This window comes from Vipera ursinii (assembly GCF_947247035.1).
Source record: "Vipera ursinii genome assembly, chromosome: 6".
In the NCBI taxonomy this organism is placed as follows: domain Eukaryota; kingdom Metazoa; phylum Chordata; class Lepidosauria; order Squamata; family Viperidae; genus Vipera; species Vipera ursinii.
This window is the reverse complement of record NC_139515.1, coordinates 74737168-74758558: the sequence shown is the minus strand read 5'-3', so window position 1 is coordinate 74758558 and position 21391 is coordinate 74737168. Positions and strand designations below refer to the sequence as shown.

Genomic DNA, 21391 nt, shown 5'->3' with positions numbered 1-21391 from the left:
TATAAAGATCTTTCTGTTCCCTCCCTAATACATGATACATTGTTACTTCAACGTTACTGTTGTGCCTTCTACTTATTTAAAACAGTTTTAGCAAAATGTAAATAAGTTATTAAGTCCTGTATTTTAAAATCAGTTTATTTGTAATCAGCTATGTTTTCACTTTTTTCAAAGTCTATCCTTCACAAATCTTTTGGTTGTTTAAACCAGAAATATTGAGTTGAAGAGAACAACAACAAAAATCATTTTTACCAAATAATAATGATGGCAAACTTCATCTTGAAGGACCTATACTATACATGCTCTACTTTGCTGCTTTAAGACTCTTGATAGAAACTCTCACATGAATTTCAGATTTTCTGAATTACATAATTGCAAGTTAAATTAATGTTTTTCAGAACATGACTAATCAGACTGAATGTTTCAGGCTCTTGTGTGGTTAAATGGCAGATTTACAAACTGCTTAGCTAGGTATTTACTTATGTAGATAAGAGAGAAATTTTGGAGGATGAAAATTGTTTAAATGATGTTTGGAGTTTTATATCGCAGATGTAACCCTAACCCTAACCAAATCTTGATCTGTAGAAATCTGCAGCCACATTGTTTTTAACTTTTGATTTAGATTGTTGCCAGTAAAGGAGGATTTGAAATGGTAACTAAAGAGAAGAAATGGTCTAAAGTGGCAAGCCGATTAGGTTATTTACCAGGAAAAGCAACAGGTTCACTTTTGAAGTCACACTATGAACGGATCTTATATCCTTACGAACTTTTCCAGTCTGGTGTCACCCTTATGGTAAGAGTATTTTATTTGCAAGAAATCAAATATACACTTTTTTTACTGTGTACAGGTAGTCCTTGGCTTACAGCAGTTCATTTAGTGACCGTTTGAGGTTACAATGGCACTGAAAAAAGTGACATGTCCGTTTTTCACACTTACAACCATTGTAGCATCCCCATGTTCATGTGATCAGAATCCAGACATTTGGCAACTTACTCATATATGTGACGGTCACAGTCTCCTGGAGTCATAACCTTCTGACAGGCAAATTCAATGGGAAAGCCAGATTCAGTTAACAACTGTGTTACTAACTTAGCAACTGCAGTGATTCACCCAGCTGTGGCAAGAAAGGTCGTAAAATGAGGCAAAACTCACTTAACAAATGTCTCATTTAGCAAGAGAAATTTTGGGCTCAATTATCATAAGTTGTGGATTGCCTGTACTAGGTGGACATGTTGTCTAATGTGCATTTACTTAAAGTATCTTGTCAATGAGAACCATATTTAGTTTTTTGATCTCTCTATTTGTATGTTTTTAGCTAGATAGGATGGGAACGCTGTTAAAAGAAAGTCAAACATGAAGGATTTTTTTTTTGCTAAATAAAAGCATTTGAAAAATCTGTTACATTTCATGGGTGAATCTGTCCAAATGACATATATAATGTGTCACTATTGGCAGGCCTTTTTCTCTCAGTAACTATGTACAGTTTGAAACCAGAGTGACATCCCAGATGTAATCTGTTATTGTTTTGTGTTGTGATTCTTTTAGGGCATCCAAAAGCCAAACTTGGATCTTAAAGAGAAAGTGGAAGTTGAAGAAGTTCCTGTTGATGTTCAGTCTCCTCCAAAACAGGCTGCAAGAATGAATGTTGTGCTGAAAAGAACCAGACGCATCAAGTCCCAGGTACTCAGGCTCTTGGCCACAATAGATAGACTGCTTTTAAGTTTAGTGTAGTGCAGAAGCATTAAAAATGCTGTGGCTTTTATCTGGTCATAAGATTTATACAAGCGGGCCACAGTGAGTCTTTTCAAAGTAAGCATGTTAGATAAAAATGCAGTAATTTAATAGTTCTTCAGTTGATAAATCTGTTTAAAAAACAGATTTTGTTTGTGATAGCTGTTGAACTTTGTGTGAGCATCTGGTATATCATATGATTCAAACTACAAGCTAGGAAGTTTGATTTTCTCTAAAATAAACTGTCTTAGAGGCATTAAGCAAACTAATATCTCAAGTCTAAATGTGCTGTCTTATGACAAAGTATGAAATCATCTAATAGCAATTAAATATCTTTATTGAATGACATCAAAACATTTAGTACAACATTCACAACTGTATTATTTCTAAGTTTGCTATATATGTTAATCTTTGTGTGTGTATAATTTGGGTGTGCACAAACTGTGTGTATATGCTTATGCTATATCAGCATAAATAAAAGACAAGAAGTTTGGGTTCTACTCAAGACTCTATTCAGATTTTTAGTGTGAGAAATAGTACAACATTTTACAAATACATGGCTGCCAATTAAAGTAGGAAAATGCTGGCAACAAGGAGTATTTTCTAGACAGTGTCTGGCTCTTCTATATAATTTTCCCTGTCTTTAGTAAAATAATAATTTTCTCCAATGTGAGTTAGGAGACTTTTCATCAGAATTATGTGCTACCAATAATTATTTAAATTCCATTCTCTTCCTGTTTGACTAAAGGAAGCCCAAGAGAAAAGTTGTGTGTAGCTTTGGCCACAAGGTCCCTTCCCTACAGTTCTTAAAACTGAAAACTGATGTACAGCTGAGTTACTCAAACACAACAATTGTATATGTAGGAATAATAGAAGGATCAGACAAAAAAGAAAGACAAACCACAACTATGGGTTGTGAACTTTATGCTTGAAGAGTCCTACATTGTCAACATTTCATTCAAATTTCTAAGAAAAAATGATTTTGATGTTTTGTATTTTTCCCTTGTTTACTTCCTCAGGAAGTTCAAAACTCTTTCATTATAGGTCTGCTTCCTATCCAATTCTCAGGGTTCATCTTGTTTTGCAGCTGTTTTTGGAATTGGATATTTAAATTAGTTATACAATTCCCACTGGCATACTTTTGTAGATTAGAGTGGTTTTCTCCAGAGTCTGCTTACGTTTTCCTTCAAGGTTAAGGCTAAAAATATATTTTTAAAAATCTTTTCAATTCTTTAAATCTGGATTTTATAATGCATTTGTTTTGAGAAATGTCCTTTAAAGCTGTGCGCCTTTTAAAATGTATTAGTTAAGGCTGAAAGAGATCATTTCATTCTAGCATTTGAATGGTCATTTTTCCCAAATTGGAAAAGTGTATGAAATACAAAAATAATTTCAGTTGTATTTATGTAGCTTTAATAGTAAAATGTTGATAGTTTTAAGGGATATCTGCATTGTATCTTTACAGGCAATTCAAACAACAGCCAAAATAAGCATCAGTAACTCCACCCCCTACTGTGAAGATTATAATTAAAATATCAGGATACTTCCCCAGTAATCTTTGTACCACAGTTTCTTAAAGCACAGTTGCTGTCACTAATTAGCCTTAATTGGGATTGTTGTAAAACAGAAGTAGTCAGGTTGTGACCTTGCTATCTTTTGTTAAAACTGAGTTGTGTAGATAGAAAACTTGGAGAGGCAGTCCTAGCCACAACAAAAAATGACCCAGTTACAAGCTCTTTTGTTATATTAGTATGATTTGAATATTCAGAACAAAATTAAACAATTAACTATTTTCAGAAATACTTGCCTTGTGGATAGAATTATAAAATTATTTCAAAACGTTAAGAATCCGGCAAACAATTCTGTATGTTTGACTGAGAATTTCTACATGCAATATCTGGATCTGAAATAGATCAATTTTTTAAAAAAATTGTAGTTACTAATAGAATTGTTTTCTTTCTGCGGTTTGAATCAAAACTGGTTTTGAATCTTTCTTTTAAGCAGTTACTAGGTTTTAAAAAGGTAAAACAAAATCATTTTAATCTGATTTTTCTGAGTTTCGGTTTGTCTTCTGGTATTCCACATCTTTTCACCACCAAGATTTTCAGCATTTTCTTAAGAATATGACAAGTTAAACATTTATTTGGGAAATCTGTTTAAAATATTTAACTTGTGCAAAAGAAAGCAGTTATTGGATGTATAAGGAATTGTAAGAACAAGGCTTTTCAACTTTTTCACCCATTGTACCACGTGTCAAAAACTTGACACCCCCCAAAGGAAAAAAAGTGATGAAGTACAGGTAGTCCTTGACTTACAACAGTTTACTGAAAATCTTCAGCCACATAGTCTATTTCAGTGCTTTTCAACGTTTTCACCCATTGTATCACTTTTAAGACATGGCAACATCCGAGTACTACCAGTCGCCTAGCAAAAAAAGGAATAAAGTGATGAAGTACAGGTAGTCCTTGACTTAAAACAGTTTCCTTAGTGATTATTCGAAGTTACAATGGCATTGAAAAAAGTGCCCCCCAAGCCACAGCCGAGCAAGACACCTGCCTGCCTGCCCGGCAGCGTCTTCCTCCTGTCCAAGGTTTTCATTGTGAGCATTTCTGTTGAGGATTGGCAGTGGGGGTGGGGATGTTTGGTTTTTATTTCCCCCCCCCCTGCTGGGTGGTTGCAGCAGGTTTTGGTCACTTCACATGACCCTGGGACACTGTGACCGTCATAAATATGAATCAGTTGCCAAGCATTTGAATGTAAATTACAAAACCCTGGAGATGCTGCAACATTCCAGCTGATTGGCGCTTCTTCTGGGCTCACTGGTTCAGCTCATTCCCCCTCCCCTGCTACCACTTTTCTAGGATGGTCGTGTACTATTTGCTAGGTGCCAATGTACCACAGGTGGTACCCGTACTACTGGTTGAAAAGCCCTGAGTTAGAATATCTTATGAGATAAACAGTTGATGCTTATTATGGGCTATAGGTAATTGTATTTTTGCTCATGAGATACATAATAGAATATACATGCGTTCGGATTTAAAGCAAATTAGGATATAAATGACATTAAATGCAATATCAAAAATTTGCATTCTTATTTTTTCAACACTTTCCTTTAATAAATATTATCTTTTTTCCTACCTGGTTGGGGAAAGTTCTTTTCAAAATGCATAGTAGATGGTGTCTACATGTAGAAGTATGCAGTTTAATTATCTTCTATTAGTTTGAATGCTATTCCAAGAAGGACAATTTGTTTCATTAGTCTGAAACATGTTGAAGATAGCGTTGGACATTAAAATAATGTTTATCCTTTGAAGTGTCTTAATAGCATCGTTCTTGAAAAAGATATCTGTGAAAGTTGAATTTGATCCAGCTCAAAACATTTAGTCATCCAGCATGGAAAGTAAGTACTTTCAGCCTGAATACAAATGGTGAGTTTATGTAATCTTGTCTTTAGGCAGAGGCAGGAGAGATGAGTAGAAATACTGAACTGAAGAAGCTTCAGATATTTGGAGCAGGACCAAAGATGATGGGATTGACATTGGGGACAAAGGAAAAAGAAGGTAAGATTGCAATTCAATTAACTGTTGACTTTTTATTATTGGGAATGCAGAATTGTACCACCAGTTATATAATTCGTAACGACTGGTATAATGTTATGAGTGGCTCATCCCACTCATGCCGGCAGAGGAAGCATACGGCAGGTCCCATCCGCCCGATTATTCCGGCTGGTGGGATCCAGCAGAAGGGCCTTCTCTGCTGTTGCTTGCTCCTGTCCTCTGGAACATCTTGCCCCCCCAATACGAGGTTAGCCCCAACCCTTCTATCCTTTCATAAAGACTCAAGATGTGGCTCAAGATGGGGAAACAACACACTGGAGGTGGTTGATTGAGTAACAACAGATTCCACCTCCCCACAGTCCACCCTGCCCTCCCCACACGTCCTCAGATTTTAATGTTTGATTTTAATTTATTTATGTTTTAATTATGTACAGACATATTTTAATTACTTAAGCTGCTCAGAGTTACCCTATGATAAGATGGGCAGCCAATAAATTTTATAAATGTTTGTCTCCTTAGCTTCGTTTAGCGTTGTAAATACTGGATATTACACAGTTGTGTATATGGAATTAGTTGTCATTTCTTGGAGCAAATGCAAAATGAATTATTGTGAGGCTTTTAAGGTATCCAAATAGTGTTGTGGCCTCTTATAAATTCCATATTCTTGGTTTAACAAAATAATGGGGTATCTGTTAAAATGGCATTATATAGGCATAAAATTGTGAATGAACTAGTAAATTAAGGGTTTATTGCGGTTGGAAAAGATACATTACTGTACATTTTAAGTTGGGAAGGATTAGGTAAAAGACATTGTCTTGGTGTAGGGTTGTGGATGCTTAGGATATTCGGTTTGTGAATCTAGCAACTGCTGACCAAAAAGAGCTGCTGGAATAGTATATCTGGATTGGCTTTTCTCAATCCATTCTAAAAACAAATTTCTGGGAATAGATTTGCATGCTTTGGTCTGAAAATCATGATCCCCAGATTTCCCACTTTGCAGTAGGTAATAGGACTGGTTTGTGCAGTTATCCCCACATTAATATGGGAAAAAAGCTAGAGATCTGTCCTACCCATATTCTTCTGATTTCCATTTTTTAAAAAACACGAATTTTTAAAGATGAAAAACACGAATCATTGAGAACCTGTTTTAGGTTCCCTTGACAAAATGTTTTGTGAACTGCAACAACTGCCCTTGTTGCAGTCATGTGACTAATGAGTCATTCTCTTTTTTCAGATGATGTTCCTCGGAGACGCAAAGGTACCAGATCTGAGGCTTTTGGTATGCAGATGAGGCAGCGGAAAGGGGCACTGTCTGTCAACTTCGTAAGTTTGCTTTACAACGTGTCACTCATTGATAAGTTGCTGCTTGTCTAGGCTGGGAAGATATAGGTTAAGGAATAAGAAAATAAATGCCTTCATTTTATTAAAGTGGTTTAAAAATTAGGGAACTAATATCTGTTGCTGTGTTTATGAATTATTAAAATATTATTAAAATCTGTCTACAGTTTTTGAAGTCCAGTTTTTACTCAGACTAAAACACTAGTTTGTACATTATCTTCCCAAGAACTACTGACAATGTGACAAAATGTTTTATCCTCACCAGTGAAGTGTTGGACAGCTGCCAAGTTTTGCCTGCTAGTCTTAGGTTTAATTACCACTATGCTTATAGCTAGGGAAAATTATTCAATTACTCATTTTTTTACATTGTTGCCAAGTAGAATTGGGTGCTGTGCAGCTTTATTACTGTATGTTACTAATATTTCAAGAGCCTATGTGAAATGAAATCAAAATATTACCCTTCCAAATTTTGGAGCCCCTGAACATAGTTCTAATTCAGGTAGTCCTCATTTAAGGACAGTAATTGGGACTGACAATTCCATTGCTAAGCAGTACAGTTGTAAAGTCCAATGTCAGGTGAACATGCCAACCTAGGAAAATACTAGCAGTTGCAATTGCTGTTCTTAGGCAAAACTGCAGTTGTTAGGTGCAATATCATGTGATTGCCATTTGTGACCTCCTACTGGCTTCCCCAGTGACCTTGCTGGTGAGAAGCGGGCAGTGAAATGGCGATCACAGGACTGCGAGATGCTGCAACCATCATAATTGCAAGGCGACTACCAAGTGCCCAAATCATGATCATGACTACAGGAATGCTGTGATGGCCACAACTACAAGTTTTAAAACTCATTACAACTCAACAGTTGTAAAACTCATTCAGCACCATCATAACTTCAAACAACTTTTGAACTAAGGTAAAGGTAAAGGTTCCCCCGCACATGCGTGCTAGTTGTTTCCAACTCTAGGGGCCGGTGCTCATCTCCGTTTCAAAGCCAAAGAGCCAGCGCTTATCCAAGGACGTCTCCGTGGTCATGTGGCCGGCATGACTAGATGCCAAAGGTGCACGGAACGCTGTTACCTTCCCACCGTAGTGGTCCCTATTTTTCTACTTGCATTTTTACGTGCTTTCGAACTGCTAGGTTGGCAGAAGCTGGGATGAGTAACAGGCGCTCACTCTTGTTACGCGGCACTCGGGATTCAACCCGCCAGACTGCCGACCTTCTGATCGGCAAGCTCAGCGTCCTAACCCACTGAGCCACCGTGTCCCTTTACTTTTGAACTAGTAGTTGTTAAATGAGGACTACCTACACTAAGTATGAATATTTTATCCTAGATAGTTTTCCAGTTTTTGATCCTAACTGAGCGATCTTCCCCTAACTGAATATTTCATCTGTTGTAGTTACGAATCACTGGGTAATTGTGTAATGACCCATTTTTAATAATGAATTTTCCCTGTTTGTGACTCTATAGGTTTTTAAATATTGAAATCTAGTATGTGCTTTACTTGATTTCTGTAAAATCCTGGATTGAATATTGTTTAAATATAAAAACATAGAAAGCTGATAGAAGAAAAAGACCGTCCATTGAGTCTGTCATTTGGGTTTTTATTTTAATTTCATTTTTTTACTTTTTGTCGTATGTGCGTGTGTTCATCCCAAGCCTGTTTAAACTCAGTTACTGATGATTGACCCTCTGTCAGCCTGAGCTTGACTCTTGGATTGCAAAGATATACTGTGGTTTGTTTAGTTTGGGCCTAATGTGTAGTATAAACTCAGCTGTTGTGCTTTGCAAACTATATATTATTGACTTAGCATGGCCTCTGAACCATGTCTTTGTGGCTTATTTCACAAATCAGCAAATTGTTAGAGCAAACAAGAACTATAATGCTCAAGTCTAAACTTAATTTGCTTTCTGAATAAAATTGTGTTCTAGTATGAGCTAAGATTTGTTAAAGAGCATTGCCCTGGATTTTAAAACAATGAATTGTAAAGTTCTGACAATGTTAAATTTCTCACTAAAATGTATAGGTTGCAAAACTGGAAATATTTTTTCATTAAAATGTACTAAAATTCAGAAATGCAACTAACACTGGCAAATTCATACACAAATATTTCATTAATACAAAGATAGGGGAATTAGATTTTCAACTAAAGTATCTCCATATGTTTACGAATATATAAAACAATTCAACACTGAGATGTTTTTATATATAGTAACCCATTTCAAGTGTCCAAAACACCATTTTGAGCATCTTGGAAGTGGTTTATAGCAGCAGTCCCCAGCCTTTCTGGCTTGGTCGACTGGGGAGGTGGGCGGGAGATGGGATGGTTCCATGTGAGTGGCAGGCTCATGCAAATGGAGTGCACACGCAATGTTCACCTTGCCACTTGCGCGGCCAGGTTCCGGGCTGCAGCCCAGGGCTTGGGGTCTGGGGTCCCCTGCTTTATAGCTTGGATATTTTATCCTCAAAATAACTGGAATGCTGAAGGCAACCTATTTTTTCCCTTTGTGGAGGGACATTCTGAACTTCAAAGGGTTCACATATCCCTGTTTAAAAATAACTTCCTGGATTAGAGAGCCAGTTTGGTCTAAAGAGCTAGTGGTTAAGGCACTGGGCTAAAAAAGGGAAGACTAGGTTCAAGTCCTGCCTTAGCCATGAAAGCCAGCTGGGTGACTTTGGGCCAGTCCTTCTCTCTCAGTCCAACCCACTTCATAGGGTTATTGTTGTGGGGAAAATAGAAGAAGGAAGATGTGTTGGGTATGTTCAATGCCTTGGGTTGTTTCTAAAAATAAAAGTGGGATGCAAATAAATACGTTCAACTCTGTAAGGCAGACATTGCTACCTTTCTGTCTCTGACCTCCGTAGGAACTCTCCCTTTTATGCATTTGTTTGCTAGGAAGTAGATTTCTGATTTCTTTAGAATTGGTATGGGAGTTGATGCAGATGTACAACTCCATCCCTCATTACTGTCCACTGTAGAGAACCAGATGTTTCCTATTTAAGTTTTGGAAATTAACTGTGGCATGAAGGATAATAATGCATTTGTGTAATAACTGTCGGATTATATATAATGTCATGAAATTACAAGAAGTTTACTTTTCTGCAGGTTGACTTATACGTCTGCTTGTTTTGTGGTCGGGGAAACAATGAGGATAAATTACTGCTCTGTGATGGGTGTGATGACAGCTACCACACTTTTTGCTTAATACCTCCTTTGCCTGATGTTCCCAAAGGTGACTGGAGATGCCCCAAATGTGTTGCTGAGGTACAGTTTTTCTGATGTATATAGCATAGCACAAAATACTCATATTGCCAGAGAAAAACGTGTTAAAAACGCTTATTCATTCATATGCATGTACGCGCATATACACAAGGAAATCTCTTGTTAATGATGGCTATCTAGGCTTCTATAGCAAATGTAGTAATATCTGGCATTTGGTGCATTATTTTTATGTTTCTAATAGAAGGGGCTTTGCTTTCTGTAAAATAATGTTGCAGAATACAAAATAGTAGATATAAGGCTTAGAGAGCTTGCAGCTGAAAAAAAACCCTGTGAGCTTAGCTTAGTTCGAGATGATGCTAAGGAAGCTGTGGAACATGCTGCTGAATGACTGTGGCAGATATTGGTGTCTCTTCAAAATTCACAAATTGAACTTTGTTTCTTAACCTTCTTATTTGTATAATGCACTGCAGTGAGTGCAAGCTTTAGATTTTGGAAAACATGCCTATCTCTTAGATAGTCAAGTTGGCCCCTCTTCCTTAAATCCCAGTCTAGAATTGTTTTTTCTGTAGAAATTAATTGCAAACTTTATTTTTCTTAAAATTTGGTGAGGAAAAGATAAGAGATAGTCTGACAATAATAAATGCTACTTTTTTTCTTCTCGTAGGAGTGTAACAAACCACGGGAAGCCTTTGGCTTTGAACAAGCTGTTCGAGAGTACAGCCTCCAAAGCTTTGGTGAGATGGCAGATAACTTCAAGTCGGATTATTTCAACATGCCAGTTCATGTAAGTGGGTCATTGTTAATATCTTCATGACAGCAGGTTATATGTGTGTCTTTTGAACTGAGAGAGATGGTGAAATTCAGCAAGATATGGTCCAACTTGTTTGTAAGTGAGTCCCTCAAATTCTGCAAATTGTAGAAAGTTTTATGAATAATTTATTTGACAGTTGATATATTTTTACGACTTAAAATGCTTTTAGTTATCTTTTAGATTTATATTAATTTTATAGAAATTAGAAAAGGGAAATTGTAGTTCTCTCCAAAATGACAGATGTTTATACAATACGCAGAAAATCTTTTTCCTTAAATTCCAATCAGCATTACCATAGCTTCATCAAACTTTGAGTGTGACCACCTTGATAAAACTTGCCACAGCAAAGTTCTTCCTAAGTCCTACTTACCTATCTTATAAACTTTTCATTGGTGTTATCATGAGATTCATATCTCATCTTTATTTTGTTCAAGACAGCATACATAAAACTCCTTTCTCCTGGTTTTGCCATAGCAGCTGTGACTTTTTGAGGTGGGTTAAGCTGAAAAAGTAATGGCCCAAAGTCAACCAGCCGGATTTTTTGCCTAAGGGAGAACTAGAACTCATGGATTTCTAATTTGCAGTCCAGTAACTGTTGCTCCAATAGTCTATCAATCTCTTCTTTAAAGTTAAAATAACAGCATAGAATTCAACTTGTATTTTCAGCTGCACTGTGTGAAAAATAGCCCAGGACAAATTACATTAAAATTGCCTAAAGCCCAAAGAAAATGTACGGATGCTTTCTTTACATCTCTTTTTATCAATTATGAATACTGACCCTACAGCAGGGGTCTTCAACCTTGGCAAAGCTGGCTGAGGAATTCTGGGAGTTGAAGTCCACAAGTTGCCAAGGTTGGAGACCCGTGCCCTACAGTATGCATTAAAATGCAAACAATTTAAATGTGTGCTAAGGAAATTAACACAAATTAAGTTATAAGTACTTGCAGACTTACCAGGGGTTGCAGACTTCGAAACCCGAGCTCCTCTTGATGGTTTTCTCCTGGTCTTTTTAGATGGTTCCTACAGAATTGGTGGAGAAGGAATTTTGGCGACTTGTGAGCAGCATTGAAGAGGATGTAATTGTGGAATATGGAGCTGATATCTCATCCAAAGACTTTGGAAGTGGCTTTCCTGTAAAGGATGGGAGGCACAAGCTAATGCCGGAAGAGGAGGTGTGGCCAGGATGTACCACCTTGATGTAGTTTGCATGCTAAGAAGGCAATATTTTAACTGGGTTTAGGTTTAATGCATTTAATGGTTTTCCAATACTGAGAAGAGAGAAGATGTTTAATGTATAGTTTAATGTTCTTTCTGTTGTTCTGTTGGCTGTAATTGCATCTGGCATCAGCATGCTGGGTTCCTATGAGGACTGATTGATGTGCCTGATCTGTATTGCATAGTGCTGGGTAGAATATTCAGCCCATAGATGTGGGTTTGTAGGGATGTGTGAACTGGAAATTTTGCTTTGGATTCCTTACTTTGGCCAACTAACGAGTGTTATAGTGATAGTGCCAGTGTACGGGGTGGAAGATAGAGAGGCAAGAGCAGGATATATGGCTTATTGAGTGCAACTCAATGGTCTAGAGCTGGGCCCTAAACCCATAAGACAGAATTTAGAGTGAGGCAGTACATTATGGCATAGCCACAAAATATAAATGCTAAATATATTTGTGATTTTGAGCGGCATACTGATTTCTTCCTGGGCACTTTTTTATGGACTTTGTTTTGTTGGCAGGAATATGCTCTTTCTGGTTGGAATCTTAATAACATGCCAGTCTTGGACCAGTCTGTCCTTGCACACATCAATGCTGATATTTCTGGCATGAAAGTGCCTTGGCTTTATGTGGGAATGTGCTTTTCTTCTTTCTGTTGGCACATTGAAGATCACTGGAGCTATTCCATCAATTACCTGCACTGGTATGGAGTGTGTTTTATATATATGCTTCTATAGAGAGATAAGGATTGGCATTGTTTCTCCCCCCCCCCCCCAGCAAAGTGTAAATCGGGTCTTTTCATAGGATTGAAGAATAAGCATTTGCCTCAAGTGTCTGAATATAGTGTGGGAGTGGACATGTGTTCTCACAAACCATGTAGCTACATGCTAGTACTGAAACACATATGTTGTGGAAATATCAGTAAGAAAGGAAATTACATTAGAAATTAAATTTGATCCACAGTTGGGCTCTCATCCTATAACTGGTTTGCAAATGTTCATGTTCTTAAATATGATTTGTGAAAGTGGCTAGGAATATTGGATTGATTTTATGTATATTCCTATGTCCCATACATTCCTATATGCTAGGAAAGGGTGGCCTCTGATCTTCCATTTGTAGTTAAATTATAACCTCCAGGATCGTCACACTTTGCTCACCCCTGGCATTTAGTCCAATCTTACACAAAAGATTATGATCTGATCTGATTATGCTTTATATTAAAGCTATTGATGGTCTATAAAAATAATAAAATATGCTGGAAAATATTTCAAATACATTCAGAAGGGTAAAGTTTCTTTTCAACTTTTCAGATGTGCAGAGTAAATACTGTAAATTGAATAATTACTTTTTATCATTTTATATAATTTAGTTGGTTGCAGTTAAATTATGGAAAATTATTGTTTTCTTTCTCAATTCCGTGCAGGAAGCTAATGAGCAAGTTATCAACTCAACTCTTAGCCTGAAGTATCTTGTTTTTGGCCAGGCTGCAGCACTTTTTCTGAAATATATTAGCATTTGTTGATTATAATTGGAAGTTTCAGTAGAACCTATTTTATACCATATGTTTTCTTTTGGATAATGGACCATAGGGGGGAACCAAAGACGTGGTATGGAGTGCCTTCCCATGCAGCAGAACAACTGGAAGCCGTTATGCGAGAACTAGCTCCTGAGTTGTTTGAGACACAGCCTGATCTTTTGCACCAGTTAGTCACTATCATGAACCCCAATATTCTCATGGAACATGGTGTGCCTGTAAGTAATGCAGACTCTTTCTAAGTTTAACAATTTATGTGCCACAGAATAGTTAGAAGATAATTGTTAAAACATTTCCATTTTCATATTCTGTGTGCCAGATAGTGTCTGTAGATCCACCTATGGATATTCTGTAATTGTTGGTTTTCTGAGCCACTCTGCCTTTCAGTACTGTTATCTGTAGACCCCTATATTGTCAGAATCTAAATTGTTCATTCCTCTTTGATAAAGCAGTTTTAAATTTAGTGCACCTGTCTTTAGAGAGGATGGACCTGGCCATAATACTAAAGTGAACTCTAAATTTAGTATATTTTTCATGCAACAGACAAAATTGGTTCACAGAATGTATGCTTCCGTGTGTGCCTACAATTGCATTTGTCATTCTGCCTAGGTCTAAAATCTATTCTAGATTCTACTTTGGCAGTTACCCATTTCCCCCATTAGTATATTGAGGGTTTATTCTGCATGCTTTATTTATATAAAGACTAAATTGGCATGGTACACTTGGTTCCTAAAACTAGATAAAGCTTTGGATCATTTTCTTCAATGAATAAATGAACAAGCATCTATTTGATTTATTTGTTTAATTGGTTTCTCTTGTCTAGTTTTAGCACGTGAAGGATTCACAGCTACTGTGAATCTTTTTAGCAGAAATATAGGATATAAATATTTAAAGAAATGCTTGTAGGTGAGGTGTTACCTTTCATTTTCAGTTATGTAAGTGTGGCTGTTGTGATCATGTATGCTACATAAAAGTTGCAGTTCAGGTTTTGTAGAAGTTGCAACTCGCACAAGTGATGCTGATTCATTTATAAATTGGCTCAGGATCTAGCAATGTACAGTAAATTGCTATAATTGAAGTTGAACCCTTTAAAAACAATGCATTTAATATTTCAGAAATAAGAAATAAGGTCACATAACATGGATACAGGAGCATCAATCTTTTTTTTTTTAAAACAGGCATATTTTGGAATTAAAAAGTGTTGCCAACTGCTAAATGGTATTCAAATCTATTTTGTATTTTATCAACAGTTTCTCTGTTCTTTGTTAAGACAAAATAACATATTCTGCAATCCAAAAGCTTTTAACCTTGAAGTAGGATTTATCTTCCAGGTAGAGAAAAGGTTTTTTGTTTTGTTTTTTAGAAATCTGTAGCATGGGATTCAAAGCACATGTAAAAATGAAATGGAATCTCTCTCATATTCTGTGCCAGTTGAAATAGCTGCTTGTTGAATAGACTCTCTGAAGTCCTTGAGGAAATACAGGAAGAGATAATTTGCATGTGATAACAGGAAAAGTTCAAGCACATGTTAGTTTCCCTGCTACATCTAGCATCTAGAGAACACCTTAACAGTCTTTCAGAATAAATGACTGCCACAGGATAAATCTTGCCTGCTGATAGCGTGAGTGCTGCAGTAGTTAGTACCATTCCCAAAAGCACTGATTTACCAACAGACAAACTGGTGATTTGCTTGGGTAGCCTGTTGCTACCCAAGATATGCAGTTCCCAGCTTAGTTTTATCCTCTTTCTGGGTAAATGAGTATAATTATAAACCAAGTAGTGGCGTGTAGTCAACTACCATTTCCTTTTTCTAAGAACCAAGGGCCTCCCAGAGCATTCTTGGTAATAACATTAATTTGTTAGCAGTTTTGTTGGTTGTTTAATTCTGCTTTGGAAGATTGTTAATTGCGCAAGATTTATATATTTTTTCTTCAATTTTTTAAAATTTCTTGTATTTAGGTGTACCGGACCAATCAGTGTGCTGGCGAATTTGTTGTGACTTTCCCCCGTGCCTATCATTCTGGATTTAATCAAGGCTACAATTTTGCTGAAGCTGTGAACTTTTGCACTGCTGACTGGGTCTGTATGTGCCTAGCATAACCTAGATTACTACCAATAATTTTCCTGGGCAATAAAAATTGATGATATTTTAGTAAAGGGAAATTAAATAGAGCTCATCGAAAGATACTTTGGCCAAACTTTAAACAACAAACTAGTTTGTAAATGGATTGTGTTGGATAGTATTTTAACTATTTCTTAATTGGTTTGTCAATTAGTTTCCATTTCTTTAGTTTCTTGCTGTTAATGTGGAACTAGGCAGCCAATTATAATTCGACATACAAAATTATGAAAAGTTTTTACATCTTTGTATCTACTCACTTAGCTCCTTTGTATGCCTCACACACTTCATACTTCCCAGTCATAATATTGTGATAAATATTTACAGATAATGGAATGATCAAAAGCAGTTTTAAAATAATATTCTCTTCAAAACCTAGGAATTTGAAATCCTGCAACATTTCTAGCAGTTGTGAGATGTAATATTGGGGCTGGTATGTGACATTTGAAAGTTAAATCCTATGCACTTTGGATAAATAGAGATATGTTCACTAATAATTAATTGGTCCTAAATTGAAGTCCATGAATTGTATAGTAGAATATATGAATTGGGTATTCAATCAAATAGTTCTACTTTTGTGCTGCTTGAAGTAAGAAAGATAAATTCATCAAGATAATGTACAGAAGAGGCATCTTATGCACTATATTTACATTTGACAAGCATACAGAAATAAAATATGAAAATAGACAAATAGCTTGCAGAATGAGTTTTATTTCTAGTTATGATGAATAAAGAGAAGTTTTCATTTTATGAAATCATTTTTAAGGTGTAATATTGACTGCCTATTAAATAATATGCAGGGTAAAGGTTCCCTAGTCTTTTCCGACTCTAGGGGCCGGTGCTCATCTCCATTTCAAAGCCGAAGAGTCAGCACTTGTCCGAGGACATGGTCATGTGGCCGGCATGACTAGACGCCAAAGGCGCACAGAACGCTGTTACCTTCCCACCGTAGTGGTCCCTATTTTTCTACTTGCATTTTTATGTGCTTTCGAACTGCTAGGTTGGCAGAAGCTGGGACGAGTAAAAGGCTCTCACTCTGTTACACGGCACTCGGGATTCGACCTGCCAAACTGCCGACCTTCTGATCGACAAGCTCAGCGTCCTAACCCACTGAGCCACCACGTCCCTTAAAATATGCAAGCTATAGGCGTCTTATTGAATGAACAGACTTGTTGTTGCCCTGCATCTATATTAAACAACACAGTATTACTGTGTCACTGATTTAAAAATGAAATCTATTGCTGTAATGGCTGTTAGATTTTTGTGTAGGGTATTACTATACACACACACACACACACACACACACACACACACCAATCAATGTGAAATCACAGCTTCCAGTATTTAGCTGGTACTGGCCTTCATATGCACAGAATTATTTTATATTTTTTATTTAGTTATCAAATTTATTTGCCATCTATTTCACGATTCAGGTGACTGAACGGCTCAGATCAAGATAAAATGAATATTCAGTGATTGTAAATATAAAATTGATTAAATTATAAAAAATTAAAATAAGCTTAAAAACAAGGGTTTGGAGGGGAGAGGTAGGTGTACTTCTCTGTTAGTACACCAACCATCTTTTGGCAGCAGCTTGTCCTTTAGGACCCCATGACACTTGACATAGCCAGGTTTTAAGTCTTTTCCAGAAGGCTAAAACAGAGGGGGGTGGATCTTGCCTCCTGAGCCAGAATGTGGGTATGAGCCACTTTAAAATAATAATTTTATTTTTTTATTTCAATGTTATTATAAATATTTAAATATTTGAAATATTTTAAGTAAATTGTATATGTACATTTAATTTTGAATTTACTATGATCCAGTAATTTTGGATTGGGTTCCCTAGGCTAATATGAAAAGCTGGGGTCTTGTCGCGTTTATTCATGTTTACTGCACTGTAGCTTTTTTTAGTCAACTGATGGGAAAGAATATAGCTACAGTCTAGAAAGGTTGATTGGAGATGAAATTACATCTCTTGAAATCCATTTCCTGCACGCAATCACTCGACTATTTTCCTCGTCATTATTTTTCATTTCATTGAAGAGTTTTAGTCATTATGACTTCTAGAAACATTATCCTTGGATATTGAACTACACAGTGCCTGACGTAATTTCCCACGCCTTTAGTTAGTACCATTTTACCTGTTTTTCTGTTTGTCTTTTAATTTCCTGCATGTCAGGCCAGGAGCCAAAATAGGTCGGCAATCTACTAGAATATTGTTCTAAATCAAAAGCTGTCTTGTGTACCTTGCATTTCTAGCTTCCAATTGGACGGCAGTGTGTAAACCATTATCGACGCCTGAGACGTCATTGTGTGTTCTCTCATGAGGAACTAATCTTCAAGATGGCTGCAGATCCCGAGTGTTTGGATGTTGGGCTGGCTGCCATGGTCTGCAAAGAAATGACTCTCATGACTGAAGAGGAGGCGCGCTTAAGGGAGTGTGTTGTGCAGATGGTGAGTTTAGGGGGATTTTTGAAGGGGTTGGGGCTGAGCAAAGAAAATGTATGACCCCCTTTAGGGAAGACTCACAATTCTTGGTTAAGAACTTTTTATCAGATGTTGCCTATTTTTACTCCAGGGAGTGCTGATGTCGGAGGAGGAAGTGTTTGAGCTGGTTCCAGATGATGAGCGGCAGTGTGCAGCCTGCAGGACCACCTGTTTCCTGTCTGCCCTTACCTGTTCCTGTAATCCTGAGCGACTTGTTTGTTTGTATCATCCAAACGATTTGTGTTCGTGCCCTATGCAGAAGAAGTGTCTAAGGTAACGATTCCCCCCTATTGCTCAAGCATCCCCGTCTTTAAACTAGGATATTCTTTTCTATTAAAACAGCAAGGAATCCTTGACATCTGTCCCACTTCTTCCTTAATGAGCCTTGCAAAATCTTTGAAAGCTCTCGTTTCCTTCCAGATATCGATACCCACTGGAAGACTTCCCTTCTTTGCTATATGGAGTGAAAGTCAGAGCACAGTCTTACGATACTTGGGTCAGCAGGGTCACAGATGCGTTGTCTGCCAACCTCAGCCACAAAAAAGGTTAGATGGACTTTTGTTTCCTAGAAAAATTAGTTTGGGGAAATCCTGGATAGTAAATCAAAATGTTCCAGCTTAACGATATCACATTTCCAAACCGAAATTCGGAAGGTGAAACTTGAAAGTTGAATCAATTATTTTAAAAAATTATTTCCACATAAGTATTATGATATAATATGTAGAATGTTACTTAAGGAGCAGAGACACTTGTGTTTCAATACCAGTTTAGCCTTTGATGCCCAATCAGTTTGTTCTAACCCAACCGCAAAGAAGTAGGCAGATAAGAATATAACATCTGGAGGCATGGAAAAAAACCCATTCATGTAAATTTATCACCTCATCCATCTGAAATCTACCCAGATTGCAACATACATAATAAAATGCAGATAATCCTTGCTTAACAGTGGTTACTGGGACCAGCAGCTCCAAAACTAAGTGATGCAGTTGTGAAGCAAAACATCCATGTCAGCCCACTGACTTACAATAACAGTGGTGGAAATTCAACTTCCTCTCATTAGGTGAATTCTGCATGATCACTGTTTGCAAACTCTTGCCTACTGACTGCTTGTTGGTAGCTGGTAGTGAAGCTTGCAGATAGCAATCATATGACCCTGGGACTTGTTCAGAGAAGTTTTGGATTGTAGAGGGAAATGTTTTGGCTTAAGAATTTCACTTTTCCAAACCCAAATTTGGAGGGCAAAGAAACATGAAAGTGAACCAACAGTTCACTTTGCAGTTCCAAGCTGGTTGGCAAGCACCTGAATTGTGATCACATGAACATGGGGACACTGCAACAGTTGCAACTATGAGGAATAGTGATAGGTATCCTCATGCAGTGCTGTTACAACTTTAAACAGCTACTAAACAAGTGTTCATTGAATTTCTAACTGCTTAACAGTTTTCATTTAATAGATAATATATAATAGCATTCTGTGCCCCTCGGCATATAGTCATGGTGGCCACATGACCATGGAAGTGTCTTCAGACAATGCTGGCTCTTCCGACTAAGAAATGGAGATGAGCACCTCCTCCTCCGAGTCAGACATGATTGTACAGGGAAAACCTTTATTTTTATCTTTAATGTGTAATAAAGCTATAATATATGGTATGCGTGTATTTGTATTATATACACACATATACGCATACAATGTTTAAGAAAGCTAAATGTAACACTATTAAAATTACATTGATATATGCCATCCTGATCTCCTTGGAAGAAGGGAAAGATGAAAAATTAAATAAATTAATAAATTGAGCAGGCATACAATCCTTTTAAGTCTTAAATATGGATGAAATAGTACTTTTATTTCAAACTATAATCATACATGAATTTCAAGAATGTTAGACTAACTGGTGTCCAACTGTGTAAGGTTGTTCAAACTTACATTAAGCAAAGTGATTTGCACAGGTATTAAAATCTGAAAAAAAGGTCTTAATCAGGAAAACCTCTATATGATACTCTAGAATCAGTAAATGATATACATAGGTCCCAAAAATAATCAGGTACTGTGTTTGGTTCTTTGAAAAAGATTAATATAAGTTTTTTTAATTTTCTTAGCTGTTTCCTTTAGGGCAGGGGTGTCAAACTGCCGGCCCGTGGGCCGGACGCATCATCCGGAAGCCACACCCACCCCATTGCCGGCAATGGCAAAATAGTCCTGATACGTCGCAAGTTTGACATGTCTGCTTTAGGGCATTCTGTAAAATCTGTATTAGAGCAAATGACTTAACAGCCAATTTTTTTGCAGATGTGATTGAGCTGAAAGTAATGTTAGAAGATGCTGAAGACAGGAAATACCCAGAGAATGACCTCTTCCGTAAGCTGAGGGATGCTGTGAAAGAGGCAGAGACTTGTGCTTCAGTAGCCCAGCTGCTTTTGAGCAAAAAACAGAAGCACAGGTATGAGCAGGCATTTAATTTTAAAACCAGCCACATGAAATGTTCATGGCACTTTGATAAAATAATAAATTGCACTTTGCCAAATGGAATATTTTGAAGTGGAACAAATCAGCTGATATATTGTCAGAAGGACAAAAATAATGGAAGCAATATTTTCAGTTGTTTTGAGTTGTGCTCTGAAAAAAAAATATAAGAGTGAGCAAATTGGAGAACTTGTGCAATGTTTTAATAAGTGTGCATATTAAAAATGTTTGCAAATTTATTTAATAAACTTATTGCAGTATTGATATTTGGGAGTTGCAGTATTAATTATTTTTAGCCAGTTTTTAACATGCAACTAAAGAGAGGTAGTCTTTGTACTACTAAATCTGCCCTTTGACCAGATTATTTATGGAAAGCCAATAACAGAAATATCCAACCAAATATCTAGTAGTCCTCAGTTTATGAAGGCAATTTGGAATGGAATTTCCATCACTAGATACATTGTCACATGGCCATGTTGCTTACCAGCGTCAATTGCTGACATCCCAGTTATCATAGTTAAGTGAAGATCTCGTGTGACCTCAACTTCCAACTTCATGCTGGCTTCTCCATTGTTCTTGATTGTTGGAAGCCAGCAGAAAATGTTAGAAGACACAATCACATGACTGTGGCTAGCTGTGATGTTGTTATCATGAGCTGGCTGGAGATGCTAGAATGGCCGGAACTATGAGGACACATTGAAAGTATCCTTTGTTCAGTGCCGTCATAACTTTTGAATAGTCAATAAATGAATGGTCGTAACCTAAGGACTACCTCTGTATAGGAAGACACTTTTCTTTAACTATTCCTACCTCTTAAGCCATTCTAGCTTTTAAGACCAACGTCAACTTGGATTAAGCTTGCTTAGTTTTGTCTACTAAAAGGTTGTTAGACTTTTCAGCATCAATTTTGATGG

General features: G+C 36.9%; 1 protein-coding gene across 2 annotated transcripts in view; it reads left to right on the top strand.

Annotated features, from left to right (window-relative positions):
* Positions 1-21391, top strand: part of KDM5A (lysine demethylase 5A) — a 63605-nt gene that overhangs the window by 5399 nt on the left and 36815 nt on the right. For both annotated transcript variants that reach the window (XM_083366798.1, XM_083366797.1), the window contains exons 4-17: positions 620-790; positions 1544-1678; positions 5184-5289; positions 6521-6609; positions 9732-9890; positions 10513-10632; positions 11673-11831; positions 12395-12576; positions 13463-13625; positions 15367-15486; positions 17786-17980; positions 18105-18286; positions 18434-18558; positions 20304-20454. In XM_083366798.1, coding sequence (XP_083222924.1) covers positions 620-790; positions 1544-1678; positions 5184-5289; positions 6521-6609; positions 9732-9890; positions 10513-10632; positions 11673-11831; positions 12395-12576; positions 13463-13625; positions 15367-15486; positions 17786-17980; positions 18105-18286; positions 18434-18558; positions 20304-20454 — 2057 coding nt within the window. The remainder of the gene's footprint in view (positions 1-619; positions 791-1543; positions 1679-5183; positions 5290-6520; positions 6610-9731; positions 9891-10512; positions 10633-11672; positions 11832-12394; positions 12577-13462; positions 13626-15366; positions 15487-17785; positions 17981-18104; positions 18287-18433; positions 18559-20303; positions 20455-21391) is intronic.